General features: G+C 46.2%; 1 protein-coding gene across 1 annotated transcript in view; it reads left to right on the plus strand.

Annotated features, from left to right (window-relative positions):
- Positions 1–19,337, plus strand: part of LOC144938121 (transmembrane channel-like protein 1) — a 91,780-nt gene that overhangs the window by 20,847 nt on the left and 51,596 nt on the right. Inside the window, exons 5-10 of the mRNA XM_078865828.1 lie at positions 9,869–9,959; positions 12,319–12,400; positions 12,630–12,736; positions 13,057–13,155; positions 14,285–14,427; positions 15,944–16,091. Of these exons, the coding sequence (XP_078721954.1) occupies positions 9,869–9,959; positions 12,319–12,400; positions 12,630–12,736; positions 13,057–13,155; positions 14,285–14,427; positions 15,944–16,091 (670 nt within the window). The remainder of the gene's footprint in view (positions 1–9,868; positions 9,960–12,318; positions 12,401–12,629; positions 12,737–13,056; positions 13,156–14,284; positions 14,428–15,943; positions 16,092–19,337) is intronic.

Genomic DNA, 19,337 nt, shown 5'->3' on the forward strand with positions numbered 1-19,337 from the left:
CCCCTTGACGAGTCCTCACGGGAGAAAACCGCATTCCGTACGCCGCAGGGGTTATTTCAATTCAACTGTCTCCCGATGGGATTGAATGCGGCTCCTGCTACATTTCAAAGATTGATGGAGCTCGTTTTGACGGGGTTGCAGTGGGAGACGTGTCTTATATATTTGGACGATATTATTGTCTTCAGCCGCACATTTGATGAACATTTGACGCGGCTGGAGACAGTGTTCACGAGGATGCGTTCTGCCACATTGAAATTCAAACCAAAGAAATGTCACCTACTGCAACGGTCCGTCCGCTATTTGGGGCACATTGTGAGTGCCGAGGGAGTGTCCACGGATCCGGAAAAGACGGCGTGCGTCCGGGATTGGCCGACTCCGGCCACCGTGGGGGATGTTCGGCGGTTTTTGGGGTTTGCCTCGTATTACCGAAGATTTGTGCCGGGTTTTGCGACGATTGCGAGGCCCTTGCATCTCCTTACGGGTAAAGGACGGAAGTTTGTTTGGGGACAGCCGGAGGAGGCGGCCTTTCGGAGTCTGCGTGATCTATTGGCCACGGCCCCAACATTGGATTATCCCGATTTCGATCACCCATTCATTCTTGATACGGACGCGAGTGACACAGGTATTGGGGCGGTGTTATCACAGTCTAAAGGGGGTGTAGAGCGTGTCGTGGCGTATGGTAGCCGAGTCTTGTCTCCTGCGGAAACCCGCTACTGTGTCACTCGCAGAGAACTATTGGCGGTTGTTTTTTTCCTACGGCAATTTCGACCATACCTCTACGGTCGTTCTTTTATTGTGCGTACGGATCATGCGGCCTTGCAATATGCCCTTAAAATTGACCAGCCATCCGGACAGTTGGCACGTTGGTTGGACACGCTGCAGGAATTTTCCTTCCAAATTCAACATCGGAAGGGAGTGCGCCATGCGAACGCTGACGCACTTTCCAGATTACCGCGGCGCGCCCCTTGTAAATGTGAGTCGGGGACGCATAGGTGTTCGCCGATTCCAGACCCCCCTCAGCCGCTTACGTTGGCCGTCGAGAAGTCGGACACTCCGATGGAACCGGGACCGGCTGACGGGGTTTTGAATCTGCCGCGGTCTGTCTGGATCCGGGAACAGATGATGGATGAGTCATTGGTGTCCTTGCGGAAGCGGTCTGCTAGGGACAATGGGAGTCCGAGTACGGCTATGGGGCCGCAAACCGCTCTCCGAGATGGTCTGCTTATGTGGCGGGAGGGGTTCCAGGAACGTTGGCGCCTGGTGGTACCAACGTCCTTGCGATTCGAGTTGATTAGAACCCTCCATTGTGACACTCTCTTACATTTAGGGGTGCAGAAGACCTTGTTGACGTTGCAACGTCATTATTTTTGGCACGGCATGGCGACAGATGTCGTAGGGCACGTGCGCGCGTGCCCTGCGTGTGCACGACGTAAGCCGCCGAAACATCCTTACGTGCCGCCTCTCCAGTCGATTCAGGTGTCTCGAGTCAATGAATTGGTGGCACTGGACATATTGGGACCTTTTCCACCATCGGCGAGGGGTAATAAATATTTGCTGGTAGGGGTTGAGTACCTCTCCCGTTGGCCGATGGCCTGGCCGTTGCCTGATCAGTCGGCCGCGGCCATTACCGACGCCTTTTTGTTTGGGTATATTATGGATAAGGGGGCGCCTGAGAGACTCCTCACGGACCAGGGCAGGAATTTCTCTTCTAAATTATTGGCGGAAGTGTGCGCGGGCCTTGGGACTAAGAAAGTACGGACATCCCCATACCATCCGCAGACGGATGGTATGGTTGAACGGCTGAACAGGACATTGTCTGCCATGCTTTGCCATACCGTGAGTGAACAACAATCAGATTGGGATCTGCACATCCCCGGGGTGCTTTCGGCGTACAGGATGACGCCTCATGCGGCTACAGGATATTCGCCGTTTTACCTTATGTATGGTCGGGGAAACGTGCCGCCGGTGGATGTGCAATTGGGAACTGGGGTGAAGGGACCTCGTAAACCACTTCCTGAATACATTCAGGACACGGTTCGCTGAGTCACGGAGGCGCGGGAGAATGCCCGCGTGGCTACGGCCAAAGCCCAGGCCCGGAACGAGCGATATGCGCGACGGTCTGAGGGGGAGTGCCCTTGGAAGGTTGGGGACTTAGCCTGGCTTCATTGTCCACAGGTACGTCCGGGGACCTCGCCGAAATTGCACAAACCCTGGCATGGTCCCGTACGCCTCATTGCGGTTCCCAACCCACAGTCAGCACGCGTCCAGATTGGGTCTCGTCGCTGGGTTGTGCATACGTCGCGCTTGAAACCATATGTTGCTCCCTTACATGATGCGTCATCCCCCAATGTTGCCTTGCCGGGGTCTGTTGCTGCTGACTCTCCCCTGCCTGCGTCCATTGATCTTGCTAGAGCGCCTGTCGTACCTGTTCCAGACAGGCCGGCCGTGACATTGCGGGGGACGAGGGGCCCTGCTCGGAGGACGCCTGCCGGGTCTGCGGGACCTTCGAGCCCTGCAGCCCTTCCGACCCAGCTGCGGGCACGGTCACAGGACAAGCCCAAGACTAACTCTTTAGGGACACGGGACGGCGATGGACTTCCAGCTGCGACAGGGGGATTACCCCCTGTCATTCCTCGACTTTCATCGCGTTCCCGTTCTGCGAGTGGGCCGCCGACCGTCCGGGACGGGCCGGCGACCCGCACACGTTCCAAATCGCTTACGTTTCGTTGATTGTTGTTGTCTTGTTATTTTTTTCTTACAGTTGTATTTATTGCATGCTTTTTGTACGTTCGTTGATGTTAATTGCGTTGTTGTTGTTGTTCTTGCTGTTACATTGTATGCTTAGTGTCCTTTAGGGGGGGAAGCTCGGTTCGCCGCATTACGATTTGCTATTGGTCAGCCGAGGTCGGCTGGGATTTTTCTACGGGGGAGGGTGGTGTAATGCGGGCGTAAGCGACCTTCCGGATGTGACGTCACGGGGGGTGGAGTCATGTGACGTGGGTGGAAGGTTCGGGTCCTTAAGCGGGTAAACCGGAAGGGGAAGGCAGTCGGGGTGTGAGCGGAAAAGAGTGAGGCCACGCGGGCGAGTGTGGAGAGGGGGGGGCGCCGACGGCCATCGGGAGCCAACCCCGAAGATAAGAGGAAGCTGCGGAGTGGTGTGCAGCTGCAGAGGAGACAGCCAGAAGGGCTGCGTGTTAGAGGCAGCGGTGTGGCTGCCAGGAGGAGCTGCGGAGAGAGAGAGAGACAGCAAGAGGCTGTCAGAGCTGCGGAGGGAGAGGAGTTGCAGCGAGTACAGCCAAGGGGGGCTGTGTGAGAGAAACAGCAGCGGAGCTGCTGTTGTGGATCGGGCCGACATTGGAGTCAGCACCGTGGAGAAGCTACAGAGTAAAGACAGCCGTGTGGGTGTACAGCACGAACCGAATAAAGGACACTGAGCCAGACATCGTGGTCCAGTCGTTTATTACACTATGTATGACCTTATACATTGTATTTAACATTACACTTTAATACTATTTATTATTATACAATATGCAATACACTATACCATTGACCGTCGCGTGAAAGGTACTAAGAGGAAGCAACGAAATATGTCAACCGCCTCTACGGGGAGGGATTCCACGTAACTTTGAGATCCTTCAACACGCTCCGTGATAAGAAGGCTCAGCTAATCGAGTCTCTCACCTTTCTGAAGAGATCCCGCGACTCTAAGGTAATACCAAACGCATTTACACTAACATCTGTTGCTGTAACTTCTTCTAATGCTAAACGAATTCTGTCTAGAACTAGCTTAGCTGTTATCTCAGAGAAAATCAGACTTACGCGCACCGATCTAGATCAGTTAGACAAAACACTCTACAAATCACACTTATCTTTGAGTGCAACAATGTCCACATCGGATTGGGAACATGTAGACAAAATGACTGCCTCTTCAGCTGCCGCTATGTCGACCAAATGTAAGAGCAACTTGATTTCCAAATTCAACCGCCTCTCAAACAAGAGACCGGACCCACACATTGAAAAACTAGACGTTAACAAAGTCGTAATTAATCGCAGTAACAGTTCTATTTCTGAAGGTCTGAAATCCGTTTTAGCTAAAGGACTAAACTTTGCAGTCACACCTAGACACATACCAGTTAATGATATAATTGCTAGAGTAGATGTAGCTCTCAAGGGCCTGAGTCACATCTCTGCAGACGTAGCAAGATCTGAAATCTCTGCAACCCTCAAAAACGCTAAGATGCCAGCTAGCAACATCAGCAAAGATGAGCGTTTTGAATTAGCTCAATTAAAAAAGAGGGATGACATTGTCATCCTCTCAGCTGACAAAGGCAATGCCACTGTCATCATGGACAACATAAAATACAACAACAAAATTCAAGAACTACTCAACGATGGCAGCTATACAAAAATAAAAAGAGACCCCACCAACAGCCTCGTCTCTAAAACCAACCAAATCATTTCTGATTCAACTGCATTAATTGATCAGACCAAACAGTTCTCGTTGAAACCTTCTGCAGCCAGGCCACTAAGATTATACGGCTTGCCAAAGATACATAAAGAAGATACACCTCTTCGTCCCATTGTCTCTACGATCAACTCCCCCACATACAAACTGGCTCGTTTTTTGTCTGAAATCCTACTGCCTTTCACTGGAAAAACCACCTCTGCGGTACTAAACTCTACTGACCTGGTATCGACAATCAAGGGGATTTCCCTGTCCCCAGACGACCTGCTTGTCAGTTTTGATGTGGTTTTCTTATTCACCAAAGTTCCTGTACCTGACACCATCGCAATCATTGAAGACTTAGTTCATCAAGGACTGAATGCTGGGGTACCCCCCCTGGTGAGACACTGCTTAACCAATACATACTTCACCTGGAATGGTACTTTCTACAAGCAAACTGAGGGCACCCCAATGGGCTCCCCTCTATCTCCGGTTGTAGCCAACGTCTTCATGGAGAAATTTGAGACTGACGCCATCCAGACTGCCACTCTACGCCCGACCTTATGGAAGAGGTACGTAGATGACACTTTTGTCATCTGGCCACATGGCCGGCCTGCTCTAGACCAATTTCTCGACCAGATCAATTCCATACACCCAGCCATCAGATTCACCATGGAAGTCGAAAAAGATGGCAAGCTACCCTTTTTGGATGTCCTAATTAAAAGGAGACCTGATGGTTCAATGAGCCACTCTGTCTACCGGAAAGCCACCCATACGGATGCTTACCTAAAACCGGATTCCCACCACCATCCATCCCAGAAGAATTACCTCATCAAGACTCTATACCATAGAGCCCAATGCATTTCCGACCAGGAACACATTGCCAGTGAACTCAAACAAGTACGCCAAGCTCTTAAGGCTAATGGTTACTCCGACTACACAATCCGCAAAGCCATCACTCCAACCATCAAGAAGGATCCTGTTGAGGAGCCTCTCAAGACCATCACCTTACCCTACATTGCTGGGGTCACAAAAAAGATCTCCAAAATCTTGATTAAACACAAGATCCAGGTCCGATTCAACACAGTACATAAAATCCGTGATCTGGTCCCGTCTGTAAAAGATGTGGTTCCAGACATACAGTAGTACCCTGATGTCTACAAACTAAGTTGCCTCTGTGGTAGCAGTTACATTGGAGAAACCAAACGACATGTCTCGGACCGCATCCGTGAACATAAAGCAGACTTGAAACACGGTAGGACAAACACCTCAGCCGTGGCAGATCATTGTTACAATTCAGTGGGTTCACATGATATTGACTTCTCCAAGACAGAGGTTCTCTGCAAGCCATCTGGCTACCATGAGAGATTCGTTCATGAGGCGATCCACATATACAAACACAGAGACAATTTCAACCGAGAAGATGGATTCCGGCTTAGCAATCATTGGAAGGACGTAATAAACCATTTCGGATCTTAACTGATTGTGTCCACGTTTACGGAGACTTTCAGACCGCGTTCCACTCACTGACATTGACTATATATCTTGTATTCTCTGCAGGGAATGGATTCTTTGCTCCGCTGCAAGCTTCCTACCACCACTCTCCCATTGACATATTTCGTTGCTTCCTCTTAGTACCTTTCACGCGACGGTCAATGGTATAGTGTATAGCATATTGTATAATAATAAATAGTATTAAAGTGTAATGTTTAATACAATGTATAAGGTAATATATAGTATCGTAATTGTATAGTGAATTTACAGCAGTGTGGTATACAGTTGGGTGGGTAGAATAATACATAGTGTAATATTACACTATGTATTATTCTAAGACATAGGGTAGTGTATAGTAATACAGTATACAATTTAATGTTGGGTTTGTCTATGGCAGCATATAGTACGGGATAGACCCGTGTGATGTAAGGAAAACGTTTTAAAAAGTTTAGCTGGAAGCATATTATTTTTTTTGCGACCTAGAATTGTAATGTATTACTTACGGTTAGTAGCTCAGCTTATTGAGAGTATATTTAGCATACTAATGATACTATGTCGTTTATACTTTAGCTTTTTACGTGGTTGTTTAGTTACTGCAGCTACATACTATTAACATTCCTTCCCTTTATTAATGCTACCCCTACCCCCTCCCTTTGATGCTGCTAATCCTGCATAATGCATGGGCATAATATGACTTTGAAAACCCCCCGCCCACCACCTACGCATTTCACAAGTAGCACTAGTCGCATTCCTGCATTTCCCATAAATATGCTAAATTCCTCTTCATATGCAAATTATTTTGTCAAGGCGCTCTTCCTCCTCCCTCCCAGCTTAAATAGCCGCTCCAGGCCTAGGACGTGTCATTCAGACTCTGTCTTATCGACAGACATGTTCTTCACCTGAGGACGGCTGCTTGCGTTGTGGCCCAAACGTCGTGAGAATTATTTTATTATGTTTTATTTTTATTATTTTATTACTTTCCTTCTACGTGACTTTACCGAAAGAACCAAGAAGATGAATCCCTGCAATCACGAAAGCTTTAAATCTAGTATTATCCTCATGGAGTACACAATGCATCGGAGATGCACGTGCAATTACAGAAACATTGCAGGAGGAAGGTATATAAAGAAAAGCAATGGCGGAGACAGGATTTTCAGGTAGGGTGGGCAACCCCTCCGGCAATGAAAAATGATAGGAGTTGTTAGTAAGTAAGGACTTGTCCCTTGCTTTTTATTCGACGCGTGTGCGGCGATGGCGCAGCTATCGATCTAGGGTCGAATTCGAACCGCGTGTGATCGGCATCGCGCTTGCTGAAGGTGTTTACCTTCAGGGAAGTCGTGTAATGTATACGCAACTGTCCACAATTCTGCGAGTCACTTAAACTGCTTTGCCGTTACTTATTGCCAATTATGGACTCAGACTATTGTCCTATCATCTCATAGAGTCCCTGACATGTAATAATATGCTACACAGTGGCAGTTGGGGTCGCAAATGCCGATTTATTACTAATAAACCCCAATGATCTGATCGAAATTAGGGATTTCGATCGGATCATTGGGGGGGCATGTGCCAACCCACCCCCACTTGCTCCGCCAGTGAAGATAAGAGTCCAAGTGTCTCTCTGCTTACATGAGTGTGCGGTGGGAGTAATATCCATTGGCAGCCCTGAGCCAGTAATGGAAATTCCACATTCATATGTCAGAAGTCAGTTTATGACAACCACTGTTGAGTTCGTACAGAGTGATGCTCATTGCATTGCTGCTGTGGGGACAATGGTCGAATGAAGATGTGCTTTTCATATTGTTGAAAATAATAATTTTAAAGTCTGTGAAAAACATCGTAACATCTCAAACATGACTATATAGTCAAACTAAATTACAAATAAAGCAGAAAATTATTGACTTAAAGCTTTCGTGACTGCAGGAATTCATATTCTTGGGTCTTTCGGTAAAGTCACGTAGATAGGTTCAAAGAAAATAATCAAAAATAACAGAAAACTACGACGTTTCAATCACAACACAAGCAATCGTCATCAGGAGAAAAAAGAGGGGAAAAGCTGCTGAGGCAGGCTGTTTAAAAGGTTTGAAATGGGTGTAGCCCAAGGGTAATAAACGAAGTGGGCGGGGCTAGTGATGTAAAAGTGAGAAATTTGCATGTAAATGTAAGATCAGAGCGCTACCTCCACGACGAGGTCCCGGAGGTGGCCATTTTATTGTGAAAGATTAGCATGTCAATGTAAGATCGCAGAAAATTATTATTTATAATTAGGAGTGACATGATTTGGACCAATAACTGCTCATGCCTAAAACACCCCAACTGTGTGTGTGGGTCAGATACAGTTGAGGACCTGCGATGTGGTGGCATCAGTGGCATCATTGAAATGACCTTGTGACATGTATATTGTGCAGTATACGTTGTTTTTCATCTGCAATGAGTGTGATCTCACAAACGGCCGCTATGATGGCTGTGTTGTTGGGTGGTGTGCTCTGTGGGGTGTGACTTTCGAGTGAGTTCCATGCTGGCTGTGTTGTTGGGTGGTGTGTAACACTGTAGTGGGTTCCATGCTGGCTGTGTTGCACGATCATTAAGGACCTTCATGATGGTGAGCGGGCCGGGGTAAAACTATGTGACCGGGAGTCAGAGCCATTCCCTGTACACCTTGGGGTGTGACAGGGATGTCCTCTGGCTCCCACATTATTTAACATTTATTTTGACCACGTACTTCATGAAGCCTTCAATAGCTGTACCGGTGGAATTTCCATTTGGTACAGATACAATGGGAGGCTGATCGATGCCCAGGTGCGGTCAAGGGATGGCTCCCTATTGGTCAACCACGTTATGAATGCCGATGATTTGGTAATTGCTGCTCATTCAGAGGAGGAGTTGGAGACACTGCTGCTGAAACTGGAGCATGCCACTAAGAGGTGGGGCCTTACCATCAGCCCCACCAAAACTAAGCACCTGCCTGGGTATTTTGTACCATCGGACACTCCACCCCCACAACTCCCAATCGGTGATGAGGCAGTTGTGGAGAGAGTGGAGAGTTTCCCATACCTGGGCAGTGTGCTCATGACCGGCTCCGGTTTAACAGCAGAGGTCTCACTCCGAATCAGTCGAGCGGCAATATATTTTCATCGGTTGCGTAACGCTGTGTGGAAGCTACCTGGTCTGTCGCTCCGCACGAAGCTTCAGGTCTTCTCGGCCACGGTCATTCCCTCCCTTCTCTACGCTTGCGAAACGTGGACTCCCCTAATGGAACATCTTAGCTGGTTAGAAACATTTAGGCTTGCCTGCCTACGATCAATCTGGGCAAAGTCCCATCGGTGAGCTCCTCCGGCAGGCAAGGCTGCGTTGGCTGGGCCATGTAGCCCGCATGCCCAGCCACCGCATGCCTAAACATCTTTTGTTTGGCCGGATCGAGGGGGCTAAACGGGCGCGGCACGGGCTAGAGAAGAGATGGAGTGACGTGATACCGGAGGACGTGGAGCTAAGTGGACTTGCCGATGACTGGTACCAGTAGTGTCAAGATCGGCCTCTGTGGAGGAGGCTCGTGAAGGATGCTACTGGGCAGTTGGAGGCAGTCGCCCTCCAACAACAACGGAGGGCAGAGGAGCGACACTCACAACAACGAGCGGAGCGCCGGGTGGCTAAAGCACAGAAAGTTGGCACAGTAGGTGGCACAGGTGGTGCATCAGCCAGTCATCTCGGTCAGTTGACCCGTGGCACCTGGGTCTGCCCCGTGACATCCTGCCAGCGGGCGTTCGACACTTCACGTGGCCTCAAGGTGCACATGGCCTGGCACAAGCGTCATGGTGACGTCACCACCACTTAGTGGCGAATGGCGGTTGTTGGTGTTGTGTGTGGGGTGTGCGGTGTGTGTATTGTGTGTGCTGTGACGTTGTAGTGAGTTCCGTGCTGGCTGTGTTGCAGGGAGGCACAGACGTTTGTGGAAAAGTTCGAGGGAGCCCTGGGCAAGGGACGAGGACGGAAACTCTACGCCTACAAGGTGCTCATGACCAAGGTGTGTTATTCAAACAACAAACGTCATACTATTTGCTTTGATGTCGCGTTTTTCATCACATCACAACTCTTAAAACACTTATAAATACCATAGAACTCCGATACCCCGTGTTGGTATGTGGGGACTACATGGCAGAACCTATGATCTGCATCACACCGCAGAAGTGCAACCCAAACAATCCATGGCAATGTTTTATTTACGCTGGCGTGGTGTGCCACGGATTAAGGGCAGAAATAGACCCAGGTGATTCCACAAAAGATTTGCGGATTATAGGGCAAACGCGACACATGACTAGCAGATAAATTAATCCAAAATACATGTTTTTTTCTAAGACCCAAAATGGTGGAAACCTGTCATATGTGTCTATTTAAGGATATTTGCATTTTTGAATGTGATATCCAAGTCTAATACATGCAAAACAATGTTCTCTAATCAAATAATGTCAGCACTGCTCCGCTCCTGCAGCATGGGAGTATACGGGAGCAGTCATGGACTGCCAACAATCCGCGAATTACAAAGATTCATATTATCGGACTGATTATTTATATTATTATTGGAGTTCTGCTCTAATCTACGTTTCCCCACGCTCAAACATTGGCGCATCACATATATCTGCTGACTGCTCAGAATTAGCTGTGGAAATTCCACATCCATATGGGAGGGGCCATTTTATCCATAGAACAACCACTGTTGACATTTCACGAAGTGATGTAACTGACATAACTGCAATGACACCTGGCTTCATAAAAAATACAAATTTCAAGCTTGCCCTCGAATTGTAGTTGTTTGATAAGGAATGCACAGCCTGGGCATACGGTGTATGTGCTCGCTGGTTTAATATGAGCAGCTGGCTGAATTTTCCTGGTTGACAGGTGTGGAGTGAAATGTTTGTGAAGAGCATATTACTGCAAGTTGTCTCGCAGTGGCAATTCTGTGGCAGGTCCAGCATGTGATGTGGCGTAAGGAATGCACTGCGTTTGTGTTTGTTGCATTCCTCTCTTACAAAGACCAGGTCCGGTTTTTTATGGCGGCATGGCTGTTACAGGTGTTGTTATCTTAACACACAGGTATTCGCACCCGATATTATGATTCTTTATTTACTCGTTGAGGTTAAGCCACGTAGTGATCTGGCCTTTTAGGACTAGTTGTAAAACTCTCCACCCCTCAACGTAGTCCAATAATTTCAGTTATCGTGTGTAGAAGCTTGACAATGATCGCCGTGTAAACACTTGTGCATATGACAATTTCATTTATTTGGTTATATCGGGTGTTGTGGGGATTCGTGACAAAAATGTAGCCAGATCATTATGTGGCCCAACCTAAACTGAGTTATGAATCGGGTATTGTTGGGGTTTGTCCAATTCACTGAAGACTGACATTGGCTTTGTGCCTAAAACATTCACCCACATTTAAAGAGAACTGGAAAATGACCGACATTCATCGCCGTGTGGTTACTTAACACCTAGACCGGGTATTATTATGAGCAGCATGTTATATATCATTAACGATATTTCACACCGGGTATTGATGCGTGCGGAGCATGGCTGTGAAGGGTGAGTGTAAGTGAGGGGTACGTGGCTGATGGTGAGAATAAGGATGTGTTTGGGAGATAATATTCGGAATCAATCTGGTGAGATGAGCAAGTGAAATATTTTAATAGAACAAGTTATCCTCATCATGAACCAGACCGATTTTTTAAAAGGGCATTTGAGACAGAAGTGCTATCTTTTATTGCTGTATGGATAATAGAGATGGATACTTAACTAAGCAACTTGAAATAAAGTTTCTGGCATTTGAGCACAGGTGTTTGTGATTTATATTAAGAATTCTGTGGTGAGACAGGATACACAACGCAAGAGTCCAGAAGAGACCCGTGGCAGGTCATTGGTGGAGAACTAATTAGCCAAAACGAGCTACGCTGGGTGAGCCGTGTGTGCAGGTTGGGAGGGCCCAATTGCCGAGACAGGCATTGTCGTAGGCTCCATGAGTCCTATGACCAAGTGGAAGAGAAGACCTAAGAGCAGAGGGTGGGAAACTGCCAGAGTAAATGATGAAAAATAAGAATAGGTTTTACCCTTTCTGGTAATAAAATAGGTGTTAAGATTTTTTACCTGTTTTATTGTCAGACATGTTAAAACCTATTCTTATTTTCATCATTTTTGATACTGGCAAAAAGTTATCATAGATGTCAGGGTAAATCTTGGAGGTCGATGTGCGTCTCCTGTGCAGCAGATCTGGCGGAGGGTGGAGAGCGTTGGTACCGAGTTGCAATGACATCAACGGCTTTGGCCTCGACGACGTCTTGATGTTGAAACTAGACTTAACCGATCACGTGTTTGCTGGCACCGTCGTTCCACAGAAATGGATGAAATTCAAACGGGATTTTGAGAATTTTCGTACGGCTTGCATTCCTTGGGAGATGAAGATCAAGGAGATTGAGAGTGAGTGAAAACACATCGTGCACAGCTTCTCTCAACACCTCTGGGCTCAACACTATACATTTTTGTGTATCCATAACACGATGAAAACTAAAACATTGCCCTGCATGCTGCCTTAAGAACAATTAAACAACACAGGTGAATGTGTGCACAATCTTGTCAGGCCCATATACAATATATGTTTGTGTTCATGCTTGAGTGTGTGCATCTGCGTGTGTGTGTGCTCTGGAAGGTCATTTCGGCTCATCGGTTGCATCCTATTTCATCTTCCTGCGCTGGATGTACGGCATAAACATGGTTCTCTTTGGTTTGACCTTTGGCTTGGTTATGGTGCCCGAGGTACGTATAATGGGCTATTGCTATGTTATGTATATAATTTTAATTCTTATACATTGTATGCATGTGATCTGCTTTGTGTGTAGTGTGTGTGTTCTATGGAGGCCTAAAGTACTGTTATAATATAACTAGCAGACTATATACCTACTGTCCATATATTTCTCGGCACTTAAAACAAGGTATTTTTGACTCATCTCATCATCCCCATGGACATCTGAGAGTGTTTTTTTCTCCAGCAGCATTTGTTTAATACAAGCAATCTCTGGACCGGTTTCAACATTCAGTCTCATCATGCGTGTATGTACTCTGTTTGGTGCATGTAGGCATTGATGGGCCGACCTTATGGCAGCATGCCACGCAAGGCCGTTCCCCGAAACGACTCTGCAACCGCCATGAACTTTGCCACCCTGTGGAATTTTATGGTATGTGAATTTTGGAGTGTCGTGTGTGTGTGTGTCATGCCCGTGTCTGTACTGGTTAACCTGTGCAGCAAGTGAGTGAGATCTCGTTGGTTTTAATAGTCAATTAGTGGACAATCTCTGAATTCGGCTGTTGTTGTTAAGGGCGCATGGTGCATGGTTTACATGCACATAATTGTGCCATACTATTGTGCCGGTTATTTTATTGGAAGTTTGTGCGGTCACTGTGGAATATTGCTAGGGCTCCGATGGGCTAACCGCTAACGTGTCCCTGTGGGTGCGGGGCCCCATCATAATTTTCTCTCGCCTTGTCCTAGAGTGTTTTTTCCTCCACATTTAGAATCAACATGCATTGAGAGTATGTGTCTGCTATAAATGTCCACACAATTAGCTACTTCGTTGAGCAATCATTTTTGGCCGGGTCGCTGCTGAAAACGAGCTACATAGCTCAGAGTGCCTTACATGATAAAATAAAAAGTAGTTTAGTTTTAAAGATAGTTGCTCTTTTTGTTTTCCATTTTCCCGTGTCTGGCCCAAGCGGAGTTTTCCTTTTTAGATCACCATAATTTCACATGCCTTGTGCAGTGAGGCCCGGCTGCAGCTTCTCTCGGATCGGTAGTGGGGGGGGGGGCAGGAAGGCTGGGTTGTGTGGGCAACCATAACGGTGGTTCACCACCCAGGAGAGTGGCCTGGGTTGAGCCAAAATTACACTTGGTGGTGCAGGGTCTATCCCAGCACCCACGTCGCCCGGCCCTGATGTACGCTATGTTTTGTTACGTGTGTAAATTTGAAGTTACAATCAACAATTCAATTTGTCAGACACCACAATTACATTAATTAAATCTCACAGTAATATTTGTTTTGTGTGTGCACCTAGTGCATTCTGATATATTGCAAGCCCGTGTGTTCTGCTTTGTGTGGGGTGTTGTTCTCTGTTCTGGGCGTGTGTGTATGTGTGGTCGCTTGGATCAATGTTTACGAGCGCGGTTGTTGTTGTTAAACACCAGGTGCGTACACTCGCACCAGATGAATCCCGGAGTGTTGAGTGAATTTCTCTACACTCGGTGTAAATTCATGACCGGGTGTGTAAATCGGTTCCCGCAATTAATGATACGACGCGTCCGTTTCGCAGGGTCTAGCGCAGTACTCGGTGCTGTTCTGCGGTTACTACGACAACCAGCGCCAAGTGGGCTGGCTCAAGTACCGCCTGCCGCTCGCGTACTTCTTAGTGGGGCTCGGCTGCTTCGCCTACAGCTTCATGGTGCTCATTCGCACGTAAGAGCCGCCGAGAGCCACCCCCGAAATGCGCCGACAACACCCTGGCATCGCCAGCCCATCAGTGTCAGTGCTCTACACAGAAGAATCCTTCACTTTGGAGTGAAATGATACGGAATATGTAGCCAACAAGTGCAAGTAATAATCGTACATATATTTATTTATCATTAGTAATACGCAGTTTTCATGCACTCTTAGAGAGAGGGAGATTCAAAGGCATGGGAACCACATACAAGCTGGAAAACAGCCAGAACCGGTGCCAACAATTGCCCAAACTCTATGGTCCTATATTGGGATGTTTGGCCAACTCCATTAATGTGTCGTAATTATTTACTTTTGAGTTAGATCATGTCGGTATAATACCAATTTAAAGTTATACCCTCGGTCACCTGACAGCCAATCAAATCAAGTTGTCATGTGGGCAAATATATAAATTTCAGGAAATCTCCAGATTGTTGAACAGCAGGCAACATTTTTACAATTTTTAACGACGTTTCATGGGCATTATTCTTTGGTTCTTTTCGGTTAAGTCACGTCTAAAAATAAAATAATAAATTAAAATAACATATTACGACGTTTCGATTGCAACACAAGCAATCATCATCAGGTATAAAAGAAATAGCAACAAAAATCTAACTAGAAAACTATAGACAGACATACAAGCAGACAGACATCACAACGGCACACAGAGAGAGAGGACACAAATCGGCACAAAGAGAGGGGTCGTAAATTAAGATTGTTTCATGGGCAATTACATACAGATCATCAGGTGTTAACAGAAGCTCAGCTCCCCCATGAATGAGCTTCCTTATCCAGGTCCTTAAGTATGTGGCGGTTCATGATAGAAAACTGGGGGTACAAATATCTGGGGGTACAAATATCTACCAAACATTTGCATTGCATGGTGGCCACCCTTGTAGCGATTCCACGTTTGTGCATCTTTACTCACTGTACAGTGCACCATTCTGCAGGTGCATTTCTGTAATCGCAGTGCTGTACAGTAAGTCCTCGTTGAGCGGGGTAGATACATTTCCTGAAAAGTTCCGTGTTAAAGGAAAATTATTTCCCCCAAAATAATGTAACGATAAAGTTTGGCGAGATACGACGGTGTATGCACACAAAGCGAGATGGCAGGACAAATAAATGAGGGTACGCCGCCGTGTTACTGTATCACTCCACGTGCAATATCGTACCGCTCAGTCACACAGCTCAAGAAAATAGTTTGTCGTCGACAGCTCAGAAACGGGGTCACAACGGGTGCGTTCCGCGTTATGACAGGGCATGTTCTGCGTTATGAGCAAAGTGTTTCCCGAATGGAAGAGGTACGTTATCGCGAAAACGCGTTACGTGAACACGCATTAAGTGAGGACTCACCGTACGTGTGTCACTGCCGTGCGATTGCATGCCACTGTAATCACTACACACGTGACGTGTACGCGTATGTTCTTAAGTTGATTCGCGTGCTGTTGGGTGGCTGTGCTCCTGCCCACGATGCGCGGTGTGTGCCGTGCTTCAGGATGGCGCGCAATGTCCATGAAAGCCAGGGCGGAGAGGGCGACGATAACTTCAACTTCAGCTGGAAGATGTTCACCAGCTGGGACTACCTAATCGGAAACCCGGAGACCGCCGACAGCAAGATTGCGTCCACCACCACAGTGTTTCGGGTACGTAGCGATAGCACTCTTGTGGACTGATGCAATTGGTGGAACCTGTGCAACTTAATTTATTCAAACAATGCCCAAGAAGCGTGCGAGCGTGCGCAGGCTAGCAGAGCGCGTGGTGGGACTGACGCGATCGGTGAATCGTGGCCTTGCATGCCGTCCGCCTACGATGTTAATCTGCTAGTGGCGACATTGCACCCCCTCATTGCCAGATGGTGATTTTCTTATACAATTTATTTCAATGTTAAAAGAAAAAATATTTCGGCCAATTAGGCAGCACTGGTGATCTCCATCCTTGTCTTTCTCCCATATTTTTTTTTAGTTTTACGTATGTGTCTTTTGCACAAACCAGCACAAGAAATTGTACGGTCGTAAATATGCCTTCTGTTCTGTACACTTGTAAGAATTGGAACTACCGTATAGGTTCACCTGTAGTTTATCCTAATGAATGGCTCTTTCCGAGATTTCCTCGGCTGCATCATGCGATAGGCTCAGAAAACAGAAACGTTTAAACTAAATTCAATTTTTTTATTTTATTTTACCAGGTAAGGCCCAATGAGCTATATAGCTTTTTTTCAGAAGCAACCTGACCACAAATGATAGCACAAATGAAGTGGCTTATCATGATAATAGTTTTTTTACCCTTCTATCTGGCAACAAAACTGACACCTTTTTACAAGGAGTCATGTTTGCATAGACCACAATACCTGCAGTCATAATGCAAACAAAAAACATAACTCTGATAATGTGTGCACTGTCCTTGAAGTTGATTGGTCCACACCCGAGACAGCTTTCCTTAGAGCCTAGTCTCACATGGGTTGGACCAGATGACGCCAAAAGGCACACAACTCAAAGACAATGCACCATCAGAGTATGAGAGGTCGAGTAAGCATTTACACCATTGGAACCTCATTTGCCAGTAAAAAATATGATAATTGTTTTTTAACCCTTCTATCTGGCAACAAAACTGACACCTTTTTTTACAAGGAGTCATGTTTGCATAAACCACAATACCTGCAGTCATAATGCAAACAAAAAACATAACTCTGATAATGTCTGCACTGTCCTTGAAGTTGATTGGTCCTTCAAGGACAGTGCATACATTATCAGAGTTATGTTTTATGTTTTTTGTTTGCATTATGACTGCAGGTATTGTGGTTTATTGGTCTATGCCAGGGGTGTCCAAACTTTTTGCAAAGAGGGCCAAATTTGATAAAGTGAAGATGCCCAGGGGCCAATAGTTCCTTCCGACATTTTTTTACCACAAAAGTTACGTGAAAACACACACTGTTATAAAACAATTTTCATTGTCACAATTACCTTTATTTTTCAAATGACAATGTAACCAAATATAAGTCACTCAGGCAGACGTGAACAACTCTAAAAACACAATTCTGCCTTTCATTCAGTTAGATAACATTGAACAAACTGTATAGAATACCTTACATTTCCATGAGTTAAATATCTTTACCTCATGAACATTTTAAACAGGAGTTATAAGTAATGCAAAGTGGTCTGTTATCATTAAACTTTTAAATGAGTGAATTTTGCCCTTGCCTTTTACAAGATCTTTCAGAAAGCAATAGTTTGTGTCGCATCTACAGGTACATAACATCAACAGTTATAACCAAATCTTATTCAAGAGTTTAATAAAACAAGTGCCATAAGTCCAAGTGCATTAGTGTGCTTTAGGCTTTTCACTGTTAATAGTGACAGATGTTACCGTTCAAAACACTCAATTTCAGATGTATCAAGGAATAGATAACTTGCTGATACTAATGAGAAGGATGATACTGAGATATAGATTTCAGTAAAGAGACCAGGTCTGGCTTGAGGGCAGTGGTTGAGATGCGTAAAATGCCACGAAAGTGGGAGTCACTCATCCTTGACCTCAATCGGTTCTTATTTAAGTTCATGACTGAGAATGTTTGCTCACACAAATATGTGGAGCCGAATAAGCTCAGCATTTTCTTAGCGAATGACCGCATTTCTGGAAACCTGCTTTTGTCCAGCTGCCGGTAAAAGTCAACAAGATAACACTGCTGGTGTTTTCCGCGGCACTCTTCGTCACACTGCAGCTCAATGAGCTCCAGCTGCAGCTGTGGAGGAGCATCATCAGGGTCCACGGAGAAGGGAGAAGAGAAAAGCAACATGTCCTTTTCAATAACTGCAAAGTCCCGAAAGCGTTTGTTAAATTCCACAGAAAGAGATGCCATAGCTGTTGCATAACTCTTCATTTGCACACCGATGTTGTCCTGTGGGAAACTGTCAATGACCTCTTTCAAAGCTGGGAAGTGCGCGGTGCAGGGCTCTGTTTGGGACAAGTGTCTTTGGAAAAGTTTCAGTTTGGTTCCAAAGGCCTTGATGTGAGCATATAGCTGGCTCACCACTGCATATTTTCCTTGAAGATTAACATTCAGCGCATTCAGATGCTTCGTTATGTCAACCAAAAAAGCCAGATTTGACAACAATACAGGATCGGACAGTTCTTCCATTGGTTGTTCCTTCTCACCCAAAAAATGTCCAATTTCCTCTTTGAGAGAAAAATCGCTGCAGTGCGGACCCCCAACTTAGCCACCTCACATTGTTGTGATATATTACGTCACCGTATTCAGCCTGGATGTCACGCAAGAACTGCTGAAACTGTCGTCATATTTGAGATGTTTGGCGCAGAGAGCCTGCTGGTGAACGATACAGTGAAGTTTAAAAGCGTTACCTGCTTCTTCGCTGACTTTATTGCAGATCAGTGTGGACAATCCACTTCGCTCACCAGCCATGGCAGGTGCACCATCGGTAATGATCCCAGAAACTTTACTCCATGGTAGTTTCATATCATCAACAGCTTCACAAACAGAAACGAAAAAATCTGTTCCTCTGGTTTGCCCATTAAGGCTTTTGAGGTCAAGCAGCTCCTCTGTCACGTTCATGTTGTCATCAACGCCTCTTAAAAAAATAACTAGTTGTGCAGTGTCAGATGCATCGGTGCTTTCATCGCAGGCTGATGAGAAATAATCAAAAGCCACTCCCCTGTCCCCCAGTTGTCTCTGAATATCTGACGATATGTCCTCAACTCTCCGTGCCACAGTGTTGCGTGCCAGGCAAACATTCATAAATTCTTGCTTCTTCTCGGGGAAAATGTTCTCCACCATTTTCATGACACAGTCTTTGATAAATGCACCTTCAGTAAAAGGTTTGCCATGTTTAGCTATTAACATGGCCACTTCGTAGCTGGCTTTGGTGATGTTTTCC

The sequence above is a fragment of the Lampetra fluviatilis genome, chromosome 21 (assembly GCF_964198595.1).
Source record: "Lampetra fluviatilis chromosome 21, kcLamFluv1.1, whole genome shotgun sequence".
In the NCBI taxonomy this organism is placed as follows: Eukaryota; Metazoa; Chordata; class Hyperoartia; order Petromyzontiformes; family Petromyzontidae; genus Lampetra; species Lampetra fluviatilis.